General features: G+C 37.2%; 2 protein-coding genes across 4 annotated transcripts in view; both read left to right on the top strand.

Annotated features, from left to right (window-relative positions):
- Positions 1 to 26525, top strand: part of HPSE2 (heparanase 2 (inactive)) — a 667750-nt gene that overhangs the window by 290789 nt on the left and 350436 nt on the right. The window lies entirely within an intron of this gene.
- Positions 24475 to 24783, top strand: LOC118632233 (small integral membrane protein 19-like). Its single transcript, XM_036265136.1, has one exon. The coding sequence runs from the start codon at positions 24475 to 24477 to the stop codon at positions 24781 to 24783; it is 309 nt and encodes a 102-aa protein (XP_036121029.1).

Below are 26525 nucleotides of genomic sequence, written 5' to 3' on the forward strand. Positions count from 1 at the left end.
GCTGGCTCTTCATTAAATACATCCACCTTTTCTTCTGCTTTTCTGATTCTTTTAACTCTTTCCTTCTCCCTAATCTCCACTCCTGGTAAATCTGCTCATGGGGCCATTCTAGTATCTAGCACTAAACCTGGATTATGTTAGGATCTCATGTTCATTCAACTCTTTGCTGAATGGATGAATCTCAAAAGCCCTCCTAATGAATCCTTTTCTCTTTCTCCTTCCAACCTTCTTACCTCTGCAGGAGTTTCCCTGTGGTACTCTTCTCTTAGTAGGCTTTTTATCTGAGTCATTAGCATACATCTCTTCTGTCCCCTAGTAGACCTTTCACTCTGGCTAGAAATTATGTATTTCTCCATGCTAAGGCATTATACATAATAGATGTTCTCTAAATATATATGGAGTTGGGCATATATGAAATCGATAAATTTTTATTAACTATATTCTACTAGATCAGATTGTCAAACCTTTAATTTAGTCCAAGCAAATGAGGTTTAGACCTATGTGTTTTGGATGTATCTGTATATATAATTTATGTACAGAATATACAGTTATTTACAATATTTCTTCAGTCTAGTTTTTGAAAGTCATGGAACAGGAGATTTATGATAGAGAAATATAAGAGCTCATTGCAAAAATAGTCTTAGAAGGACTAAACTTGTCAATAAATGTCTTTACAAAATTCTTTATTTTGTATTTCTTTTTTTTTTTTTTATCCTCACCCGAGGACATTTTTCCATTTTTTGTTCAGGTAGAGTGGGAGGGAGAGAGAGGAACAGAGAGAGAGAGAGAAACATCGATGTGAAAGGGACACATCGAGTGGTTGCCACCCGCACAACCGACCAGGGCCAGGGACAAACTGCAACCGAGGTACGCGCCCTTAGCGGGAACCGAACCCGGGTCTCTCAGGACCGCAGGCCGACGTTCTAACCGCTGAACCAAACCGGCCAGGGCTATTTTGTATATCTTAATATTGATACCTCAAAAGAAATTTGTCAGATTCTTTTTATCCTGAGGTTTTAACAAGAAACTCATAAATTGATTTTGCTTTTTTTGGCAGAGAATATGAATACTAAGAGAATGTTTATTTTTCTATAATTGGTCTTTTATTTAAACTTTCAACACCTTTCAGGTTGTTTGCTCCATCTTCAGGTTTCATTCACTGTGATCCCAGAGATTAAAATAATTTTGATACTTTGAATGGAAACACAAAAACAAAACTATAGATAAGTTTCACTTAATATGCTCTGTGGAACTGAATGAGCATCTCCCAATCCTCCTAGGCCTTAGCTCTGTTCATACCAAAGCATATTTTTTACCCTCTGTTCTACATATTTTAGTTTCTTTTCCCCTAATAAATTAAACTGTTTCTAAGTCCTATATTTACCTTCTGGTGTTTCTTTGATGTACTTTGAGGCAGCATGGCAAAAATGTATACTCCTGCTCTGCCAGCATTTTTACTGTAAAAAAATTCTTAATACCTTCCTTCTTTTTCTACAGTACCCCTAAATCAGCTGTTCACCATTTACATCTCTGAATAGTTATGGATATAGAATTTAGCACCTATTGGAACTTCTGATCGTCTCTCCTAAACTCACTTGCTTTAAAGTACCAGCAAACAATGTAGATTTTGTTGCTGATTTCCTGAGGAAGCAGAGATAATTTATATCATTTATTCCACAGCCAACACCTTCAAAATTCCTCTCAGTTATTTCTAGTCTTCAGTCTCTCTTTAGCCTTGCAACTATCAAGAATTTTCTTTCATTGTTTTTTCTTTATGTCCTATTCAACTTTTTTTAAAAAATTAATTAAATTAATATTTATTGTTGAAATTATTACATATGTCCCCTTTTTCTCCCCATTAACCCCCTCCTTCCCGCTCCCACCCCCCTCCTACCTTCCCCAGACTAGTGTCCCTGTGGATTGATTGTGCATATATACATATAAGTTCTTTGGTTTATCTCTTCCCTTACTTCCTACTCCCCATCCTCTGAGGTTTGTCAATCTGTTCCCTACTTCCATGATTCTGAATCTCTTTTGGTCAACAGCTTATTTTGTTCATTATTTTCCACAATACTACTCAGCTTTCTTATCTCCTTTCTCTACCAGGTTTTCTCTGAGAAATTCTTTCTCATTATTTATTATGCAAAATTATAGAGGTTATTTCTAGCTCCTACCTGCAAAATTATATGTCTAAATCCATCACAGGGCTCAATAAAAACAACAACAACAAAGGACCCTTAGTAGTAGGATCTATGTTGCTTAGGAGGCATGATCTTTTTTTAAATTTTTTTCTTTATTGCTTTTAGAGAGAGAGGAAGGGAGAGGTAGGGAGAGATAGAAACATTGATAAGAGATAACATCCATTGGACATTTCCTGCATGCCCCCCACTGGGGATTTGGCCCACAAACTGGGCAAGTGCCCTGACTGGTAATCGAACTGGCGACCTGTTGATGCTCAACCACTAAGCCACACCATATAAAATATTTATTTCAGTTAAATCTTGTGCTCTCCCCAAAAGAAACTGTCTTATCATTTTCATTTTCTAAGAGAATAAACAATTTTCTATATTTTTATGTCTGATCTTTCCAATAGGAGTGACTTAAATTGAACATATTTTGGAATATATTCAATGGAAAAAGAAAGATACACAAAATTCTGCTAGAATTTGTCCAACGTACTAGGTGTTGTAGAGGAATTCCTTTGGGGGATATTAAATAAAATAACAGATATTTGGTGGTGTGTCTGGCTATTCTTATTGTTATTTATTAATCTTGTTCATTATTTTATTAGATGCCAAACTAAAATGATATGAAATAATCTTTTGAAAACAAATACATTAGAACTATAATATCCAAATGCGTTTTAATTCCTTTGAAGTATTTCTTATTAGAGGTGAGACACACACTATAGTAATGTTTTTATCATGCTAAACATTTTTGTTCAGAAGAATTAGCTTCAGGCAGTTATGTTAAGACCTCATCAGAAGAAAATCAATTTCACTCTAATGTAATTAAGAATTTTTTTTTTATTATTCTAAATATAATTAGGCAGTTTAGTCACAAACTTTCTTTACTAACTTGGCTCCAAATTGCTTTTAATTTATCACCAGTAAGAATGTTTATTTAAAATAATGTGCCACAGGCTCAGAAGTCCAAGGCGAATCAATGGTAGCAAATTTGGAATAAATATACCATTTCCTAAATACTTGTGTGGTCTTCGACAAGTCATTTCTCTTTTTCCCTTGGCCTCAGTTTCCTTCTTTAGTATATTGGAAGGACTATCAATGATGACAGTAGAAAATCAATAGCATGTGAAAGCCAGGAAACTTGAGTTAGAGATTCAAGACAAGGAAGATAGAGGATAAATGCTTATTAGCAGTATGATTTTATGATACACTCTTAAAACTTGTTTTTAATGCTATAAATTTAAATTTTAAGTCTTTAATTTTGAAAAAATAGTTCTTGCAACTGTCATTTTATTAGGAGAGGCGGCTCTCAAATGTATAGCTAAGAATAGGTATTGTATTATGTAAAAGGGTGTCATGAAGGAATGAGCTATCCAGTGAATAACTGGTTAACTGTGAATCTCAGTGACACTGATGTAAAACTCAGGAATCTAGTATTGCCTTTTTTTGTTGTTGTTAACATTGCCTTTCAGCCCTGGCCAGTTTGGCTCAGCGGTTAGAGCGTCGGCCTGCGGTCCGGAGAGACCCGGGTTCGGTTCCCGCTAAGGGCACGTACTTCGGTTGCAGTTTGTCCCCGGCCCTGGTTGGTCGTGCGGGTGGCAGCCACTCGATGTGTCCCTTCACGTCGATGTTTCTCTCTCTCTTCCTCTCTCTCCCTCCTGCTCTATCTGTACAAAAAATGGAAAAATATCCTCGGGTGAGGATAAAAAAAAAACAAAAAAAAAAAACATTGCCTTTCAGTGATCAGAACCCAAAGTCAAATGTATAATTTAGTTGGCAACCAAGTAAACTGAGATGACCTCACAGAAGCAGCTGGATCTCAGAATACAGTGATACCTCGGTTCTCGAACGCCTCGGTTTTCAACCAAATGGAGATTCGAGAAACTTTTGTCTCGGAATCCGAACAAATATTTGGAACTCGAACTTCCGAGATGAGCCGAGTTGAGCCGAATGGCGTTCATTCGGCCCAGCGCGCCTTGCTTGCGTCATCAGTGTGAGCGCAGAGAGAGAGTCACGCTTTGTGGAGTCACGCTTTCCTATTGGTTTCATTGCTTCGGTTCTCGAACAATTCGGTTCTCGACCGTCCTCCTGGAACGAATTATGTTCGAGAACCGAGGTATCACTGTATCTATTAAGCAGCAACCCAGGCTGAAGCCACAGTGTCCCTGAGAACCTCTCAGAAGCAGAAAATAGTAGTGGAGAAGGTACAAACTTTAGAGTCTGATCTGAGCTGATCTGATCTAGGTTTACATCCTGGCCCTGACACTTACAGTTCAGTGACCTTAGGAAAGCCGTTTCACTTCTTTCAACCACGGCTTTCATATCCGTGTGATCGGAATAATTCTACCTACTTTATATTGTTGTCACAATAAAGCATATGCAAAGCACAGACCCACAATAAATGAGTTTTTGGTTATGTACCTGGGTTATTCTTTAGGGCTCATGGAAGTGTAATTCTAATCTATACACTCCTGGTAGTGGTTATGGACTGGTAAAACATAACCCTCTTGGCTACACTCCAGCATTGTTGATATGGAAAGCAGTTAGGAGCTGCACTCAAATGAGGTCACAACAGGGTCAGACAGAACCAGATACTTTTCTTCCCTACAGACGCATAAGTGTTGATATCACTGGGTCTTGGTCTTCAAAAGAAATTTTCTTGAGCATACTTCTGCTTCTTCCAAGCTTTTGGTATAAACTTTTATAAAAACTGCATACACCATAAACATTTTTGGTAGAGAAATCAGGAAGCATTATTTTGGTGACTGGTAAAAACATACTTTTCTCTCTAACAGATATCATTTCATATTTGAGGCAATAGATTTCTTAGGAATTACAGGAATTTTGAAGGATTTTTCTTCTACCATAATGTGTATTCTGGTAAAATAAACATTCATTCCCTCATTGGATCAGGCAGCCAGGAATGTGGAGCTCTCGGAAATCCCTGAAGTAATGAGTTCTGCAGTGTAAAAACCCATTTGACTTGTTTTCAGGCACAAGTTGATTGAGCTTGCCCAAAGTGGCAATGGTTTTATGGAACAAACATCTGTAGCCTTGGTGGATCTCAAGAAAATAGACTTACAGCTGATAGTTTTTGAGTTAATATTGGGGAACGGCAATCTCTCTCTCTCTCTCTCTCTCTCTCTCTCTCTCTATGATGCACTTCTTCAGAATTTTATTCCAGCAGGGAACATGAGTTTTACATTATGGTTGTTTGCCTTTCCGTACATGACTGCCTTCAGTCTTTCTCTTGCTAAGTTGCAGTGCTGTTCTAGTCTGATGTTTCCTCAGTGCAGCTGGAGGCATGTCTTTTGGCAAAGTTCTGTGTTTATTATAATCTCTGTGATGTGCAAAAGTAAATTTCTTCTTTAACTTTCTTCTTAAATACTTAGAATTATGAGTGTGGTTTTAATTAAAGATTTCAAATTGAAACATTTCCTTTTTCTTAGGACAGTTTCGGTTAGAATATTTTAGGATTTTGAGAAATACCAGATCCCCAACTCACAAAGTGCAAAAAAAGAAATCATCAGTCACTCTTTTAAGCTGCCATGGGGTGGCTAATGTTCTAGGGCATGGATTTCGGTGACAGTCACAACCAAACAACTCTTTTTTGCTCCTTTAAATGACTCAACCTAATTGCAGATTCGGAAAATCTTCCCTGAATAGTATAGCGGCTGTTTTTCCTTTAGGTCGTACTCCAGGCCTGGCTTTCAGATCAAATACTGGTTTTTCCTCTTAATAGACTTATGACTTTGACAAATCAATTAACCTTTGTGAACCTCAGGAACTTCATATGTGTAACTCAGATGTTCTGTTCTTGCCAGGTATAAAATGAATATTCAAAATTAAATGAGTCTGTATGTTCTGCTTTCTTTTGACTATTAAATATATATAAATATGCTTGTAATTACATGGAAATAACTCTGCAGAACTATGACAGATTCTGAGTAATAATTGTTGCCTCTGTGGGTTGGCCAGAGGAAAAAGGGAGACATTTTTCAGTATATATCTTTTTTTTACCGTCAAATATTTCCCCATGTTAAAGTATTACAGTTTAAAAACCAGCAAAGCAAAATCAATATGAACACAAATCCCTCTCTTGTAAATTATGAGAAATATTTTCTGTTCTTGGAGTTTGTCTTTTCAGATATTCCTAAGATTGCCTTCTTTACTGTCAATGGAAAGTCTGCAAATCAAGCAAAGTATTTGTACCCCACTGCTGTGGCTACTCTCTTTACCCCATAGTGTTGCTTCTTTATTCAAGGACAGCTTGTAGGACCCATTAGTTCCTGCCCACAGACATAGCTCTCTTTGCCTCCAGATTTGACCCTCTATCCTCCTCTCCCCACAGACCCATGGCCAAGCATAGGCTGCAAGCAACTGCTCAGGAAGAACACAGAAAGAATAATGAACCAATAGAATTGTCAGGGTTTTCAGGAGGTCTGCTCTTGCTGGAAGCTGTCAGCCCTGTTTATATGGGTAGGGATTCCACAGCTTCTCTGGGTACATATGGTCCAGTTGACCCCTTCCCTTCTATGTTGTCAGTGAAACATTTTTCTCAATGACTTGGATAAAGATAAAGAATATATGTATGACATGAAGGTGATAAAACCAGGGCCCCAAAATATCTGATAGGCTGTAATTAAATTAAATACAACAAGATGGAGTTAATTATACATATAGCTAAATTATCTATCACTTAATGGGAAGCAATGTTTACCCATCAGTCTGTATGAAAGAGAACTATGATTTTAGGTGAGAGTGATGCACTACCAAAAACTTTAATGCTTAGGTCATTTCAAAATAAAAAAAAATACGTAGAATGAGAAGTATGATAATTCATCAAATCAGACCATGTATAACTATTGCTTTCTGTATCAATGCCTTATTTTTGAGAGGAATAGTAACAAATTGCATTTATAGGAGAGTAACATAAATAGAAAAGAACCTTAATTATTGTGTTAATGTTTAATTATGATAGCTAGAATTTGTTTACCAGATTCTATGTACCAAAGATTCTGTTAAGAGCTTGTATTAGTTTTTGCTGAATAACTGTGATAGATTAGATTATCGTTTAGTTAAATATTCACTCCTCCCTCTCCCCAAATCCATTATAAAAGTAAACTTTTCCACCCCATTAAGTTGAGCATGGCTGTATGATTGCTTTGGACTCAAGGTCCACAGAGTTTATTTCCCCTCCTCTTGACTTCGGACTTGGGCATATTATTTCCTTTGCCCAATGGTAAGCTAGTTGATGTGACAGGCAAAAGCACAGCTGTTATTCTTTTAGTTTTTTTTTAGTTGGGTTTGCCCTCTTACACTTTATTTTCACCGTAAGATGAACATGTCTTGGATAGATTTTGGTCTGAGGGGGACAGGACATATTTGGAGCAGACCCAGACCCAATCTTCAGCTTTTGGAGTGAATCACAGCCACGACCAGCATAAATCAGCTGAACTCCCGTCAACCTGGCAAGAGAGTTAGAACTAAATGCTTATTGTTGTACCCTGAGTTCTGGGGTAGTTATGCAGCATTATTGTGACAATAGTTGACCAGTACTGTAACAGACAACCTTCAAGCTTCAGTCACTTACAACAGAAAACTTTTTTCCTCAAAAGTCTGTGGGTCATTAGTGGCTCTGCTGGACTTGGTTGTGCTAGGCTAAACTTGGCTTCAGAATGCAGGATGGGTTTAAGTTTGCTTTGTGTGTTTTCTTATTTTCCTTGGACTGGTGACTCCCTGAGGGCTTATTCTTATGGAAGATTATCACAGCACAAGAGAGCAAGCAAACCATGCAAACATGTTTAAAGTTTCTGATTATATCACTTCTACTAACATTACATTGGCTAAAGCAAGTCATTAGGACTTACAGCATCACTGGGACAGGGAAGCATGCTCCACCCATAGTGGCTCTGCATACATGGCAAAAAGCATGAATGTACATATTTTTAATACAGGGAGAATATGAAAAGTTGGGAATAATAATTATTGAAGCTAACCCAATGCCCCACATATGATTTATCTTATTCTTTACAACAATACTATGGGATCAATACCATTACTATTTCTCTTTTATAAATGGAGGAAACTGAGATACAGAAAGGATATTCAGTATCCAAATATAACACAGTAAGCAGGTTGTGGTTGTGGTTGTGGGATTTGAACCTTCAGAGTGTGATGCCAAAGACTGTACTCTTTACCACTGTGACTTCCCTTCTCCCAAACATGTCATATGAGCAATGTCTAAAGGAAACAGAGCTTCTTTGCTTGGAGAGGAGAAGCCATATGTTCACCATCCTCCTAGCTCTGAAAGGCTATCATATGGAAGAAAGAGATAAGATATGTTTTATGTGTTGTCAAAATGTAGTACCCTTGGTAGGGGTAGTGGGTAGAGAGATCAAAGGGATATAAATTTGGACACAATTAAAGAAAATCTTTTCAACAGTCAAAAGTTTTCAAAGATGGAATGTATCCAAACAGATACCTATGTGACCACTGGGCATGGAATGTTATAGAGAAGATTCCAGTATCATATAGAGAATCAAGTTAGCTTGAAAGAGGATTGAAACTTTAAAAATCCTTCCAGCCAAAAAATTCAGTAATTATATGAAAATGTAAATTATTCTAAAAGTGGATATTCATTCTCAGTTAATAAAAACGTTACCAGCAGTAATAAATCAGAGTTGTCCAATGTTTAAAATGGCTAGAAATTTTAGCACTAGCTAATAATTAAGAATCTTATGTCATGCTCTGAGTCAGCTGTGCCCCATTCTATAATATTCCAGATGTGTGCAACAGATAACTTAGAACATTAGTTATTTATGACAATGAGGTATAAAGACAATTCATTGAATTTCAGTTTATTAAAGTTACTGACGTACATCCTTGTCCTGCTTTGGAGCTCAGTTTTCTTCCCGTGTAAAATGGGTGGTTTTAGGTTAGATACTCACTAAAGACTTTCAACTTGGCTCTGATAGTCTGTGATTCTATATATTAAATATGAAGAATTTAGAGATTTATTTAAAAATAAATGGATTCTGTGCATCCAAAATTTACACTATTATTCTTTATTTTTTTAAACCCATCTATCCTCAGGCATCTAGGCTTCAAGTGAGCAAACAAAGTGTCTGTCTAGGTAAAACATAGGGATCTGTTCGTCTTTCTCTTTTCTTCTTCTCTGCTCATTTATATTCTCCATTGGGTTTTATGACAAACTTTTAAGTTTAAAGTTGAAAATTAGCCCTTGCCGGTTTGGCTCAGCAGTTAGAGCGTTGGCCTGCGGTCCTGAGAGGCCCGGGTTTGGTTCCCGCTAAGGGCACGTACCTCGGTTGCAGTTTGTCCCCGGCCCTGGTTGGTTGTGCGGGTGGCAGCCACTCGATGTGTCCCTTCACATCGATGTTTCTCTCTGTTCCTCTCTCTCCCTCCCACTCTACCTGAACAAAAAATGGAAAAATGTCCTCGGGTGAGGATTAAAAAAAAAAAAAAAAAGTTGAAAATTAAAATAAAAACCTCATAATAAAATTAGCATTCAATGTTTCTACTACCTGCTTCAAGTTCTAAAGAATACTTTTTAACAAGAAAATATGCTGAAATATCTGTCTGATAGCAAATTCCAAATTCTCATGGAATTATTTCTTGCCCAGTAGAATGTTCTGGGATGTGATAACCTGAAATTTGTTGACAGGGTCACATGCTAATGTCCTCCTGGGTTGATGCCTCTTGACCTTTTCACCACTGCAGTTTCTTACATAACACAGGGCATCACATGAAAGTCAGAGAATGTCACAAGACAAAAAATGTTGAGTGGGAACAAAAGCACCATCCTACACTTTATATTTTCAGGATAAAGTCAAGAGAACAGCCAGTATAATGATATTTGAACCTTCTGTTTCTATTGAACGTGTTGGTTAGAGTAGAAATATCACTTTCTTTGAAATCTGTCTTGCTGTGCTTAAGTGGCATGGTCTGTCACAAAAATGTACTTATTACAACAAATTATGAGATGGATAGCTTCCTGAAGTCTATATATTCAAAATCACATAATTAATGATATACATTCTCATGGAAATAAATGTGAAGCCTTGTAATTATAGAAAAATTTTTACTTTAATGATGCTTTTGTTCTTCTCACTTTATCATAACATAATGAAAGTAACTCAGGAGACATGATGGGACAGCATTGTTATAATTAAAAATTATTTGAAATTGAAAGATGGCCATTGTTAAAATAACTGTGCAGTAATTACCAAAACATCTTGTCCAAATTTTAATGCACATGAACAGTATAGTTCTCACCTTGCTGACATCAGTGGCTGGTTTATCTGTTTATCCGCTTAAATGGTACCACTAATAGGCAAATATAAACTGTTTATAATTCACTTAGCCTGCCAGGTATGAAATTGTGTTTTCTGACTTATTTTTTTCTTTAAATTTTTCACATAAACTAAAGCTTTATTTCTTTTTTATTTTTAAATTACAGTTGATGTTTAATATTATGTTTCAGGTGTACAACCCCTTGATTAGACATTTATATAATGTTCGAAGTGATCACCCTGATAAATCTCATACCCATTTGACACCATGTATTGTTATTACAATATTATTGACTAGGCTCCTATTACATAGACTATTCTATAATTGCCAATTTGTACTTCTAAATTTCTTCACCTTTTTTGCCCATTGTCAACCCCTCTCCCATCTGGCAGTCTTAAAAATGTTCTCTGTATTTATGAATCTTTTTGTTCTGCTTGTTCATTTATTTTATTTTTTATATTCCACATATAAGTAAAATCATGTGGCATTTGTCTTTCTCATTTCACTTAGCTTAATACCCTCTAGGTCCATCCATATTGTTGCAGATGGCAAGATTTCATTTTTTTTTTTTTTTATGGCTGAGTCATATTCCATTGTATATATGTACCACTCCTTCATCCATTTATCAGTTGATGGACAGTTAGGTTGCTTCAATATCTTGGCTACTGTAAATAATGTTGCAATAAACATATGGAAGTATATGTCTGTTTAATTTAATGTTTTGGTTTTCTTCAAATAAATACCAAGAAGTAGAGTTGCTGGGTCCTTCTTGATCTCTTGTTATAGCCTTTGTTTTAAAGTCTATTTTATTTGGTATAAGTATTGCTATCCTAGCTTTTTTTTGTTGTTTTCATCTTTATGAAATATCTTTTTACATCCCTTTACATTCAGTCTGTATGGGTCTTTTGATCTGAAGTGAGTCTCTTGTAGACAGCATATGTAAGGGTTTTGTTTGGTTATCCATTCAGTCACCATATGTCTTTCTTTAAATAATTTTTTTTTTTATCCTCACCCGAGGATATTTTTCCATTTTTTACTCAGAGCAGGAAGGAGAGAGAGGAAGAGAGAAAAACATCGATGTGAAAGGGACACATCGAGTGGCCGCCACCCACACGACCCAACCAGGGCCGGGGACAAACTGCAGCCAAGGTACATGCCCTTAGCGGGAACCAAACCCAGGTCTCTGTGGACCGCAGGCTGACGCTCTAACCGCTGAGCCAAACCGGCCAGGGCTCTTTAAATAATATTTTAAATCTTCACCCAAGGATATGTTTTTATTGATTTTAGAGACAGAGGAAGGGAAAGAAAGAGAAACATCAATGTGAGACAGAAGCATCGATTGGTTTCCTCCTGTAAATGCTCTGCCTGGGGATCACACCACAACCTAACTATGTGCCCTGACTGGTAATCAAACCTGTAAACTTTTGGTATGTGGCTTGACACACCAACTAACCAAGCTATCCAGCCAGGGCAAGTCACCATATTATTTTTATTGGAAAATTTAATCAGTTTGCATGTAAAGTAACTGTTGGTAGATATGTAATTGTTGCAATTTTATTCATATTTTTTATCTTTTTTTCTTCTTCTTAAAAAAGACTCTTTAATATTTCTTGTAATACTCGTTTGGTTGTATGATCTTCTTTAGCTTTTTCTTGTCTGGGAAGCTCTTTATATGTTTTAAATGATAGGTTTGCTGGGTGGAGTAGTCTTGGTTGTGGGTTCTTGCTTTTCATTCCTTTGAATATTTTGTGCCAATCCCTTCTGGCCTGCAAAGTTTCTGTTGAGAAATCAGCTGACAGTCTTATGGGAGCTCCCTTGTAGGTAACTAACTGCTTTTCTTTTGCAGCTTTCAAGATTCTCTCTTTGTCTTTAACCTTTTGCATTTTAGATTTTTTAGAATACTTTTTATTGACTTTTTTTTAGAGAGACAGGAAGAGATAGAAACATCAATATGAGAGAGAAACTTTGATCAGCTGCCTTCTGCATGCCCTCTTTTGGGGATGGAGCCCACAACCCAGTCATGTGCTCTGACTGGGAATCAAATTGGGACCTCTCAGTCCATGAGATGAGCCACACTGGCTCGGCTAAGCTTTTGCATTTTAATAATGATGTGTCTTGGTGTGGGCCTCTCTGGGTTCCACTTGTTTGGGACTCTCCACTTTCTGGACTTGTATGTTTATTTCCTTGGCCAGGTTAGGGAAGTTTTTCATCATTATTTATTTATATTTTTTATCCTCACCTGAGGATACTTTTCCATTGATTTTTTAAATAGAATGGAAGGGAGGAAAAGAGAGAGAGAAACATTGATGTGAGAGAGACACATCGATTGGTTGCCTACTGCACTACCCTAACTGGGGCTGGGTATTGAACCTGCAACTGAGGTATGTGCCCCTGACCAGGAATTGAACCTGCAACCCTTGGTCTGTGGGCTGACGCTCTAACCACTGAGCAAAACCAGCCAAGGCTCTCATTATTTTTTCAAATAGGTTTTCAATTTTTTTTCTCTCTTTCTTCTCCTTTGGCACCCTCACGATGCAAATGTTGTTCCGCTTGAAGTTGTCCCAAAGTAACCTAAAGTAACCTAAAGGCTCCTTAAAGTAACCTAATTTTTTTTGGATTTTTTTTCTTTTTGCTGTTCTAATTGGGTGTTTTTGCTTCCTTATCTTCCAAATTGCCAATTTGATTCTCTGCTTTATCTATTCTACTGTTGATTCTCTGTAATGTATTCTTTATTTCAGTTAGTGTATTCTTCATTTCTGACCAGTTCTTTTTTTCTTTTTTATGCTTTCAATGTCCTTTTGTATGTTTTTGAAGTCTTCACTAAGTTTCTTGAGCATTATTATAACCATTGTTTTAAACTTTATATCTGGTAGTTTGCTTGCCTCCATTTCATTTATTTTTCTGGAGATTTCTTCCATTCTTTCATTTGAGACCTGTTTCTTTGTCTCCTCATTTTGGTTGCTTCCCTGTGTTTGTTTCTGTGTATTAGGTAGAGCTACTACATCTCTTGGTTTTGGTAGACTGGCTTTAAGTAATTAGTAGGTGTCTTTTAGGGCCTAGTGCACAGTCTCTCCAGGTACCTATATTAAAGAATGCTCCAGATATACCTCCCCCCCACCCCCTGTGTGCTCCTTCCTGTTGTAAATGAGCCTTGTTTCCTGTTGTCACATCACTGGGAAAGACTAACCCCCAGATCTATCAGCTGTGAGGATTGGCTGCTACTACAATGGGGGAGCTGCTGTGCAGAGTCCAGCCCCACAGAGCAGGACTTGCTTCAGTGGGGCTTTGGTGCCCCCTGAGTCCACCCTTTAAGTGTGTCATTCATGGACGTGGTTGGGTTGTAATCCAGCCTGGTCTGAAGCTGTCTACTAGGTGTACTGGCTCTGGGGCTTCCTGGAAAGTGCAGGCCACTGCTTATGTTCTCCCCAGGATCACCTGGCACGAGCTACAGAACAATCTGCAGATGGCTGCTACTTGTGCTGGGCTTGGAGGTACTTGGAAGAGGCCAAGCTGCAAACTGAAGCTGGTTGCTGCTAGTGCTGGGTCTGCGGCTACTTAGCAAGAAGTATGAGGTATGCAGAGGCCAGATGCTGCTTTTTTGAAAGATTTTAGGAAAGTTTGAAGCATGAGTTAAGAGAGGTCATTTGTATGGGAAAGTCACTGGAAATGGTTACTATGGGCCTATAAGTTTGGTGGGGCAAGGTCTCAGGGAGTCACCAGGGCAGAGTGATGAAGTGGATACTGAAGAGGGGAGTGGCTACCACTGCAAGAAAGGTAAAAATTCCCAGTTGGGCTCTTTTTCTCTAAGGAATAGAAGTCACGGGGATAGGGTAGCAAATGTTGTTGCCACAGGTCACAGCTAATTGTAGCTGGCAAAAGAGAAAAGAAAAATTCTACTGTCAGGTATAGGGAAAGAAACTATGTTGAATCCAGACCTTCAGAGATCCCCCATTCCAGACCACTGGGGGTGGGCAGGTTCACTGAGAAATTCCTGCCTTGGAGTATCAGGAACACAGGGCTTGCATAAGACTGAAGCTGGCCCTGGCCGGTTTGGCTCAGTGGTTAGAGCGTCGGCCTGCGGTCCTGAGAGACCCGGGTTCGGTTCCCGCTAAGGGCACGTACCTTGGTTGCAGTTTGTCCCCGGCCCCGGTCGGTTGTGCGGGTGGCAGCCACTCAATGTGTTCCTTTCATGTCGATGTTTCTCTCTATATATATTCCTCTCTCTCCCTCCCACTCTACCTGAACAAAAAATGGAAAAATGTCCTCGGGTGAGGATTAAAAAAAAAAAAAAAAAAAAGACTGAAGCTGGGCAAGGACAACAAAGAAAGCTATTATTCCCAGCCTCCCCTCACCAGCACAGCAAGCACTAAGTAATAAGCAACACAGTAGTCTTTCCTTACCCATGGTTTTACCTTCCACAGTTTTAGTTACCCACAGTCAATCACTGCCTGAAAATATTAAATGGAATATTCCAGAAATAATTCATACATTTTAAATTGTGTACTATTCCGAGTAGAATGGTGAAACCTTATGTCATCCCACCCAGGATGTGAATCATCCCTTTGTTCAGTTTGTTCAAGTTGTATATGCTACCTGCAAGTTAGACACTGGGTAATCCTCTCAGTTATCAGATCAATTATCAGAGAGAGACCACATTCACAAAACTTTCTTTTTTAGAAATGAGAGAAAGTAGAGAGAGAAAGAGAAACATCACTGTGCAAGAGAGACATCAATGGGTTTCCTCCCCTATACACCCCAAGCAGAGATTAAACTTGCAACCTAAGTTTGTGCCCTGACTGGGAATTGAACCGGTGACCTTCTGGTGCACAGGTCAACTCTCCAACCAACTGAGCCACACTGGTCAGGGCTCACATAACTTTTATTACAGTATATTATTATAATTGTTTTGTTGTATTATTCATTATTGTTGTTAATCTCTTACTGTGCCTTATTTATAAATTAAACTTTATCATAGGCATGTATCTATGCAGTGGTTCTCAACCTGTGGGTCGTGACCTTTTTGGGGGTCGAATGACCCTTTCACAGGGGTCGCCTGAGACATAACACTAGCAAAATTACAGTTATGAAGTAGCAAAAAAAAAAAAAAAAAGTCATTTTATGGTTGGGGGTCACCACAACATGAGGAACTGTATTAAAGGGTCACAGCATTAGGAAGGTTGAGAACCACTGATAGGAATAAACATAGTATATCGAAGGTTCAGTACTATCCACAATTCCAGGCTTCCATTGGGGTCTATGAATATATCCCCTGCAGATAATGGGGGGACTACTGCATTAATCTGTTGCTGGGGGCATGGGTGGAGGCAAGAGAAAGCTGAGTTTAGAGACTCTCCAGACTCTCTGAGGCATAGGAGCACATGGAAAGTGTAAAGCCATGGATGAAACAGGAACATTGAGAAAATTCTCCAACAGATTCAACAGATTAGCCCCACCCTAAGCATAAGATAAAGCTGAAGTGATTTGAAGCTGGTTTCACCCTGAGAGTACCAACAATAAAACCCAAACTCAGCTCAGTTTCTTACTACATTGACTCATCTCCCTGCCCCCTCAATCTCCTAGCAAAAAAAAAAAAAAAAAAAGAGGCATACTTATTTCCAAGAATAAATACTGTTTAACTCAGTCTCTACAGTTTTTCATACAATGTCTAGAACTCAAGCAGTGTGACACACACACACAAGCAAGGACAAAATAGCTCTCTGTTAAGGGACAAATCAATCAACAGACCAGACACAGAGATGACCAAGATGTTTGAACTTTCAGACAGGAAATTTAAAATAAGTAAAATGAATATATCTAAGTCTTGATTGGAAATGGTGGATTGCATATATTAAACAGATGGGGAGTTTTAGTAGGAAAAAAAAGAATAAAATGAAAAGGCTAGAAATGAGAAAACAAACAAACATGGTAACAGAGATGAAGAGTGCCTTTGATGGATTCATCAGTGGGCTTCACACAGCCAAGAAAAGAATCAGTGAACCTGAAGATATGTCAATAGAAATTACCCAAACTGAATGTCAAAGAGAAAAAAAAATTTTTTTTTAGTAAAAATAGAGCAAAGCATCTGATAGCTGTGGGATATATCAAACACTCTATCATACATATAATTAGAATTTGGAATGAAAAGAGGGGGAAAATGGGAGGAGAAATATTTGTAATGGCTGATATTTTTCTATACTTCCAGAAGAAACAATGAAGTTCTATTTTAATGAGGATATTGCACTGAGAGAAAGGGGCGCTGGAATCATCAATGGCTATAGCTGTCTCATCCTAGTCACTTTTTCAGTGTTTGTAGGGGATGTTTCCTAGGATGTTTACAGGGATGGCAAGGGTAACAAAGAATTGAAAAAGAAGTCTTGGAGAGGAGTTATTGTTTGGTCTAAGATGAATGCTGTAGTTTAGGCCCTAAACACTTCCTCAATTGTCCTGTTGCATATTAATTTACATCCTGGGGTTAAGGCATTATTTTCAGATACTTTTAAAAAATGGAAATGTTTACCTAAATGATTGAAAAAATGGAACCCTTATTGTATACATGGCACTATACCATGACTGAAAGTGATTCAAAGATGAATGAGCCCTATGTTCTACCCATTAGAAATAAACTATATATTAGGAAGGATAAAGCGTATTAGCCTTTATCTCTTTTTCTCTTTAAGTGCTGTAAGAGAATCAGTACTCTATTCTACTTACTGAATGCACACTATGTATAAGGCACTTTGTTAGATTTTTTTTTTTTAATCATTATAAAATTCTATGAAGCCGATATTCCCATTTTACAGTGGAGAAATCAAAGACAGAGGTAAAAAAAAAAAAAAGAATGTGATATTTGGCCCTGGCCAGTGTGGCTCAGTTGGTTGGACATTGTTCCACATCAACCATGCACTGAAAGGTTGCCAGTTTGATTCCTGGTCAGGGCACATGCCTGGGTTGTAGGCTTGATCCCCGAAAGGGGCTGTGTAGAAGAGAGCCAATTGATGTTTTGCTCTTGCATCAATGTTTCTTTCTCTCTCTCCTTCTCCCTTACCCTCTCTTTCTAAAAAAATTAATAAATACATTTATATATAAAAATAATGTGATATTAGAAAGAGTTGACATTTGAGGTGACCTTTGGCAAGTGCACCATAAGGGTGACAGATATTCCACACCCTAGTTTCATTTTATTACATCCTTTTATAGCCTTCTTCACAAAAAATTCTGGCTTTTAGATTATGCATTAAATCAACACAGTTCTTCTCATATAAATGTGGAAATTTATTTTTGAATATATGTATTGCTGTGAGCTTACTCAGTTCGGAGAACATTTTTATTATTACACATTTTCTCAATCAGAACTCAAAGTGTGCTTGATACACGACACACACACACACACACACACACACACACTAACACACTAACAAATGCTGCCTGGGTTTATATCCTAGCTCTTCCATTTGCTTGTTGCATGACTTTGGCCAAGTTCTTTAACTTCTCTAAGCTTCTGATAATTCACCAGTAAAATGAGGAGAATATTATTATTATTATTATTTTACTTCATGCCCTTCTTGACAAATTAGGTGATATAATAGGTGCAAACTATTAATCATGGATTCCAGTTTATAGTAAATTCTCAAATATGTCATCTGTCATTGTTATTAATCATATAGTTAATCCACATTAAATGCCTGCTGCTCTATTTGTTGACATCCAATTTACAGTACTAGTTTTCCATTGGAAACCGTCGACCTTTGCAGTGACCCTATGGTTTGTTTTTTTTTACTAAGAATGGTCTGCAGTGTTGCTTTAGCCACTTAGAAAGAACATACTTCTCCTTTATATAACTATTTTTATAAAATTTGACCCTCTGCTTTTTAACAAAATATTACAATGAAGCACAAATAGCAAATACAATGAACCATGTGTTCTACATTTATTCCTTTTGTGCTTTTCAAATTAAAATTCCAGTTCATTAAATTTTAATATACAAACTGCAATTTATATAGAATTCCAATTAAAACAGGATGAGGTCTGCCATATCCTTTAGCCTTTTGAAATACCTCCTAGAAATGACTTTTTTGGGGGCCCAATTTCTAGAATAGAAGCCAATGAGAAATATATATATATAAAAATCTCAAGCAAACCAAAATTTTCTTCTCAATGACAATTCACTATGTGAAATCAAATCTTTTTAGAGAGAAAAAAAAAAAATCAAATCTCATCCTGAAGGATCAGTTGCCTTCAATATCTGTAAATTTATGGGGAAGAAATGTTTGATGCCACATTTTTGTTTTGAAGACTTGAGGTAAGACAGTTTCCCATTTAAACATTATTAAACTGTTTTCTGTTTTGTTTTCAAATTACTTTAATTGGTTTCATTAGAAAAACACATAGCAAAATCATTTCTGCTTAACAAATGTCCATTAATATTCTCAAAGTGAACAAGCCTTTCTAAGATAGAAATACTAAACTACATCACCACTCCCATTAGCAAGTGGTTTTATCTGCTTAAATTATTTATGTATTCTTCTTGCCCAGATGAAGTTATTTATTTAAAAGGGGTGTGTGTGTGACATCTATAATACTTTCAACAATAAAGATTTAAAATTTTTTAAACAAAACAACAGAACAAAAAAAATAAACAGCTTTATTAAGGCAAAATTGACAGACAATAAACTGTGTATATTTAAAGTGTTTGATTTGATAACTTTTGACATATACATACACTCATAAAACCATCACCACAATCAAGATCATGAACATATCCATCACCCCCAAAAGTTTTCTCATGCCCCTTGGTAATCCCTCCATTTGCTGAATAGACTATTCATTCTCCACTGCTTGCATTATTGTGCCTTCTTAAAAATCAGTTTTGCATATGTGTGTGGGTTTATTTCTGGACTGTATTCTGTTCCATTGCTACATTTGTATTTATGTTAATACCACACTGACTTGATTATTATAGCCTTAAAATGATCTTTGAAATCAGATGTTATTAGCCCTCCAACTTTGTTCTTTATTTTCAGAATTGTTTTAGCTAATTTAGGTACTTTTTCTTTCCATATGCATTTTATTTATTTTTTATTGATTGATTTTAGAGAGAGAAGAGGGAGAGGGAGAGAGAGATAGAAACATTAATAAGAGGGCCCTGACCGGTTTGGCTCAGCAGTTAGAGCATCGGCCTGCGGTCCGGAGAGACCCGGGTTCGGTTCCCGCTAAGGGCGCGTACTTCGGTTGCAGTTTGTCCCCGGCCCTGGTTGGTCGTGCGGGTGGCAACCACTCGATGTGTCCCTTTCACATCGATGTTTTTCTCTCTCTCTCTCTCTCTGTTCCTCTCTCTCCCTCCCAATCTATCTGAACAAAAAAATAAAAAAATGTCCTCGGGTGAGGATAAAAAAAAAATTTATAGAAACATTAATAAGAGAGAACATTAGCCACCTCCTGCATGTTCCTCACTGGGGATTGGGCCCACAACCTGGGCATGTGCCCTGACCAGGAATCGAACTGGTGACCTCTTGGTGCATGGGTCGAAGCTCAACTGCTGAGCCACACCAGCCAGGCTCCATAGGAATTTTAGAATCATCTTGTCTATTTCTACAAAAAGTTGTTTGGGATTTTGATTGGGATAGGGTTTAGTATATAGGTTATTTTGTGGAGTACTGATAGTTTAACAGTATTGAGTCTCTGACAATAAATACCTCTCCAATTATTTAGGTCTTCCTTAATTTTTCTCAGCAATATATTGTAGTTTTCAGTGCACAGGTCATTCGTAGATTTTTGTCAAATGTATCCTGTTAGAGACAGAATTGTGTGCTCCTTCCCCAATTCATATGATGAAGTCCTAACCCACAATGTGACTGTATTTGAAGACAGGGCATTTAAGGTGGTAATTAAGTTTAAATTAGGCCACAAGACTGGAGCCCTAATCCAATGGAACTAGTATCCTTATAAGAAAAGGAAGAGAAAGCAGGAGTGCATGTTTATAGAGGAAAGGCCGTGTGAGGACATAGCAAGAAGGTAGCTGTCTGAAGCCAGGAAGGGAGGCCTAATCAGAAAACAAACCTTGATCTTGGACTTCCAGTCTGTTGTTTAAGCTATCCAGTTCGTGGCATTCTGTTAAGGCAGCTCACACAGACTAATTATCCCTAAATATTTTATATTTTGATATTATTTGTATAATACTTCTAAAATTCCAATTTCCAGTTGGTCATTGTCAGTGTGTATAGAATACAATAGATTTTTTTATATTGATCTTGATCCTGAAAATTTCCTAAAGTGACTTATTAGTTCTAGCAATATTTTTATAGATTTCATTGAATTTTTACATAAATAACCATGTTATCTGAAAATAAAGATATTTTTACTTATCTATTTCCAGTCTAGATGTTTCTTTTATTTTTTTTTCCTTTCTTAAATCATCTGGCTAGATTCTCCAGTACAATGAAGTACAGAAGTCATGAGAGCAGATATCTCAGTTTTATTCCAGTTCTTAAAAGGAAAGCATTCATTCCTTTATCATTATTTGTATTGCTAACTAGGTTTTTCATAGGTTTATATCAGGTTGAGGAAGTTCCCTCTATTCCTAGTTTGTTAAGAATTTTTATCTGAAATATATTGGATTTTGTTGCATTCTTTTTCTATGTCTATTGAGGTAATTTTTTTCTTTTTTTAGTTTATTAGTATAATACATTATTGATTGATTTTCAAATGTTAAACCAGCCTTGCATTTCTGGGATAAACCCTACTGGTCATGTTGCCCCAAAGTTCTCTTAAACTATCTTCATTTTCTAAAATTATTTATTATTTCTTTTTGCTGCTCTGATTGGGTGTTTCTTTCTACCTTGTCTTCCAAATAGCTGATTTGATCCTGGATTCCTCCAACCTACTGTTTATTGCTTCCATTGTATTCTTGATGTCAGATATGGTATTCTTAATTGCCAACTTGCCATCACTCTTGGCCAGCCAGCGTCAGCGCAACACAATGAACTACAAGCACATGCTGGTAGGAGTGAGGGGGAGCATAGCAAGGGAGCAAATGCTCCAGATCGCTGGATGCAGCCCAATTTTTTTGCAGATTGGTTCCCTAAGTTACATATGGATTTATGTAAATTATTTCCTTGAGATGGCGTCTCTGCAAACCATACAGCCTAGCCTTGCCTCTTGCTTTTTATGGCAGAAAGAGACTTCAAAGATAAAAAATAACAAACCCAGACACTCTTGAGTCCTACAACTAATTAGCCATGCAAGGCGGTGTTCCAACCTTTGACATTCAAACCTTATCTTATACACATGCAAATGAAGCATTCATGTGCAATGGAGGTGGTTTTCCTGCCTTCCAGTCAAACCTGTCTGTCCACACACACACTTTGATCCTAGGCTGGCCAGGTTGTGAGAATGCATATCACCAGGTTACAAATAGTCCATCCTCCAACTCCCCATCTCTACACCAACTGGTTATTTTTCTTGGTTTCTATGTCCTTTTTCATGCCATTGTAGTTCTTACTGAGTTTCGTGAGCATCCTTATAACCATTACTTTGAACTCTGGCAACTTGTTTGCCTCCATTTCACTTAGCTCATTTTCTGGAGACTCCTTCTGTCCTTTCATTTAGGGCCTGTTTCTTTGTCTCCCCATTTTGGCTGTCTCTGTGTTCATTTCTATATATTAGATAGATTTACTATGACTCCCAGTCTTTGTGGGGTGGTCTTATGTAGTAGGTATCCTGTGGGACCCATTGATACAGTCTCCTTGATCTCCTGAGCTGGGTGCTCTAGGAATGTTCCTGTGTGGGTTTTATGGGCCCTCCTGTTGTAAGTGAGCCTTGATTGCCATTGGCTCCTTCATGCATGGGACTGACCTTCATGCTGGCTGACTGTGAGGCTCGACCCCAGCCACAACGTGTAAGTTGTTGTGCAGATGCAAACTCGCTGTGGCTTCTTTTATAAATCATTGGTTATAAGATTCCTCTTCAGCTAGTCTTTAATTGGTTATTCAGGGTGATTGTTCTTTAATTTAGTTGTATTTGAAGTTTGGTCCTAGGGGAGGTGAATATAAGATCCACCTACTCCACTGCCATCTTGAAAATTCCTTGAACAATTTCTTGATATGTCTGTTAACCAATATTTAATTAGGAGCTCAAAATGAATTTTTTTTTTTTTTTAGTTTAAGCATGAATTTCTACCTTAATATAGTAGACAACTCACTGTTCCTGTCAAAACTATATTTCAAAAGTTCACCCCTCCTCTGGTGATATTTAAATCATGAGATATCTTGGAGTCATAAGTAACAATACCACATTCCTTACCACTAGTGATATCAGGATCAGCCTGCTGCAATGTTGAGATGTGGCTCTCTGAGTACTTTTTTTTCTGAATCCCCCTTTTGGTAGTGCCCAGGGTCATTATTTTTTGGTTGTCCAGCAAGCCTCTGATGTGGCTGCTGTCTTATGTCTTTTCTTTCCTGGATGCCTCAAGATTCTTTCTTGACCTCATATCTATCACATTATGTCAACAGGCAGATATCAAATGCTGATTGCTAGAACAAGGCCCTGTCTTGTTCTAGGGATAACTAATCCTCTAGTAAGTAATAAAATAATAATGGATGAAAATGTATGAATGATTGCTAGAACAAGGCCCTGTCTTGTTCTAGGGATAACTAATCCTCTAGTAAGTAATAAAATAATAATGGATGAAAATGTATGAATGCATTAACATTTATTTCAATATGGTTTCCAAAACCAAATTGTGCTCTGTGTCCTACATGTTTTATGGTAATGCTCCAGGGGTCCCTTGGAGGTAATAGGATTCTAGATTCCTCCTTTCCCACTCTGCACACTCTACTGCTTCAATCATAAGAATTTTAGCTTCATCAATTTTATAATTTGAACTTCTGTGTAGGATTTCATTAAATAAAATATTCAGTGAATAAAAAAGATTGGAAGAGCACTTTCTTAATCCCAAAGTGAGATGAATATAAAGAAAAGAGTTTCTTTAAGGTCCATATTTGGCTATACTTAAGGTTTGCTTCAGATGGTTATGTGGGTCTTAATTATGTCTCACTTTAAACAGTAGATGAAATCAAGCTCCCAACCTTTCATAATCAGAATGTTTTAATATCTTTACCAGTTAAAGAATTTTCTTCATTAGAATGTTTTGTTTCATATCAGAAACTAGCTGCTTTTGCATTCATCTGCTCAATCAAAAAGCATTTATGAAGCATCTGCTATGTATGATATAGTGAATTACATGTTCCCTGCCCTCAATGAGTATAACATTTACATTTTGTTTGCATATGTGCCTATGGAGGTGGAGGGGGGTATATCATTTAGAATACAGAGTAAAATGAACTGAATACTTTTTTTTTTATCCTTACCCGAGGTCATTTCGCATGTATCTTCAGACAGAGTGGGAGGGAAGGAGGAGGAAGAGAGAGAAACATCGATGTGAGAGAGACACATCAAGTAGTCACCACCCACACGACCCCAACGGGTAGGGGGCTGGGGACAAACTGCACCCCCAGTGGGAACCAAACTCGGGACTCTCCAGTCCCTGGGCCGACGCTCCAACTGCTGAGCCAAATCAGCCAGGGCCTGAACGCTTTTATAGACATGTAGAATACTTATGAGGTAATTAATGTTATTATTTTGAACTTGTGGGTATGGGGAATCTGGGAGCAAGGCTTTGTGAAGATGCTGGCATTCGAATTAAGTCTTAAAAGTTAAAAGGACTTTCAAAAGATGAAAAAAAAAGAAATAGCTTTGTGGTTAGTGGATAATAGTATAATATCCAAGATTGTTCTAGATTGCCAGGGTTTAATCCTGGCTCTAACACTTACTAGAAGTGTTATTTGGAGCAAGTTATTTAATTTATCTTGGTCTCAGTTTCCCCATTTGTAAGTTGGAATATTGATAGCAACTATTTTGGGAGAAAGAGCCCCTAGCCAAGCAGCCTGGTGGCCTTCCACCTCTGGAGTGAGCAGCCCGCATGCCTGGGGGTTACGAAGTGATAGGTGATGATGGTTTTATTGATTACCATGTTCATGAGGCTTGGAATGAAACCACCAATGTTTACTTGGTAGTGATCTTTGTTAGCTTTGGTCTCTTCATGTATGCCAAGAGGAAAAAAAGGAAAATTATGAGGCTATTCAGTGTGCCACCTGCAGCAGAAACTTTGTCAGAGCCCACAGTAAGCAAAATTCATTTAAGACAACTGGAAATGTATTCCATTTCAAGGAAGTATGACTACCAACAGCCACAAAACCAAGCTTACAGTGTGCAACTCTCACTGGAATGAAATCTCAGAAAATGAGCAACATAAGTAATTGTTAAACAGTATGGTAGCAAGCTCTTGATTCTACTGAATCTTGAACAGCATCTTTAAAAAATCATTTTACTTGTGATATTTCCCTAATTTTTGGTGTGTTTTGTTTTGCTTTTTAAAATTGTATATCTGAGTCATTTGCTATGCAAATAAATTGCTCAAAAGGCCTGAAAACAGGGAGATAGACTATAATCAGAGGCCTTTGATTTCTTCAGGATACAATCAGTCAGGAATGAAAATCCATCTTTGGAAGCAAGAATCTGGAGCTTATGCCACTTTCAGCTGAACACTTTTGAAAAATTAAAAAATGAAAATCCAGTCATTGGCATAATTTCCTCTCAGACTGTATTCTGTGATAAATGTAATATGGATAATGGACTTATTTGTATTTTTATTGCTGTTGTTACCACTCTTTGATTGAATTAGCTTCTCGCTTCTTCAGAACTTGCTTAGTAGACTGTCTTTTCTACATCATGAAGCATACTCATCTGCTAATTATGGAAGCTTCATTTTACCCCTTAATTGTGTTCCTAGGAGTTTGTTTGCTTTTTTCTTTAATCATAAAGTTTCATTTCCACCACAAGAGTCTTCTTTAGACTATACGGGGGCCATGTTGCCAAATAAATGGGCACCTTTATAATTGGTGTTAGCAATTTGCTTTTTGGTCATATGACTATCAATGTTTAATGCTTTTTTAGCATAATAAGCCTCCCTGAAGACTCCCATATTATGTACCATTGTGTACTATACATTGAAATGCTTTTACCTAATTTTTCATATTTATTTAAGTAAAAGCTGCTTGGAGGTAGTGGCAGGAAAGTTTAACTGTCCATGTAACTGGCCAAGAATTAGTTTTTGAATGAAAGATATTCTTAATTCTAAGCATTAAAGTTAATATTTCAGTATTATTTTATATTCTCTTTATAATTACAAAGTAAGAAAATATAAATTTTAAATGAAAAGGTTTAGACCAAGTAAAATCACTCAAGGAAATTGTATTTTCTTTTAAAATTTAATTATACCACTCAAAAATGTAGATATTGTACCAGGTGAATTGTTGACCAAATGGAGTAATCCTTTCTTAACTCACATTAGAGTGTACCGCCTATACATAGGAGAAACTATGTACAGCTAAAAAGGATTGTGAACTGTAATAATCACAGGCAAGGGGTAGCAGAGTGGCAAGGAGACAATCTTCTTAAACTTTGCTTTGCTGTAGGAAACATGGTGTATATTTCCATGAGCAGAGAATGTAATCGAGCAGGAGCAGTTTACTTGCTGCTACTGACATGTAGAACAGTTTGGACAAATTACAAACCTGGACATCTCAGATGATTTGTAAAAATAGTGTACATAAGTAAATATAAATCACAGTGAAAAAAATAGTAACTGTTTCACTTAGTTGTTGTGAGAATTAAATAGAACAATGCATATAAAACACTTAAAGCATTATAAATGCTCAATTTTGCTAACTCATAAATGTTAGCTATTTTAAACTTTTGTTGTTGGGAGAAGGGTATTCCAAATTGATTGGACAGCATAAGCAAAGGTTAAAAAAATATTACTGAAATATTTGCTTTAATATTCACTGCTTCCATAGTTGGAATGCCACCGGAGTTCTCAAAAGAGTTCCAGGCATAGACTTGGGGATGCTGTTAACACCACAGTACACCCACATTTTAAATGATACCACTTTTTGTCAGCCAGTCCAGGAA

This window comes from Molossus molossus, unplaced genomic scaffold (genome assembly GCF_014108415.1).
Source record: "Molossus molossus isolate mMolMol1 unplaced genomic scaffold, mMolMol1.p scaffold_m16_p_17, whole genome shotgun sequence".
Classification (NCBI taxonomy): Eukaryota; Metazoa; Chordata; class Mammalia; order Chiroptera; family Molossidae; genus Molossus; species Molossus molossus.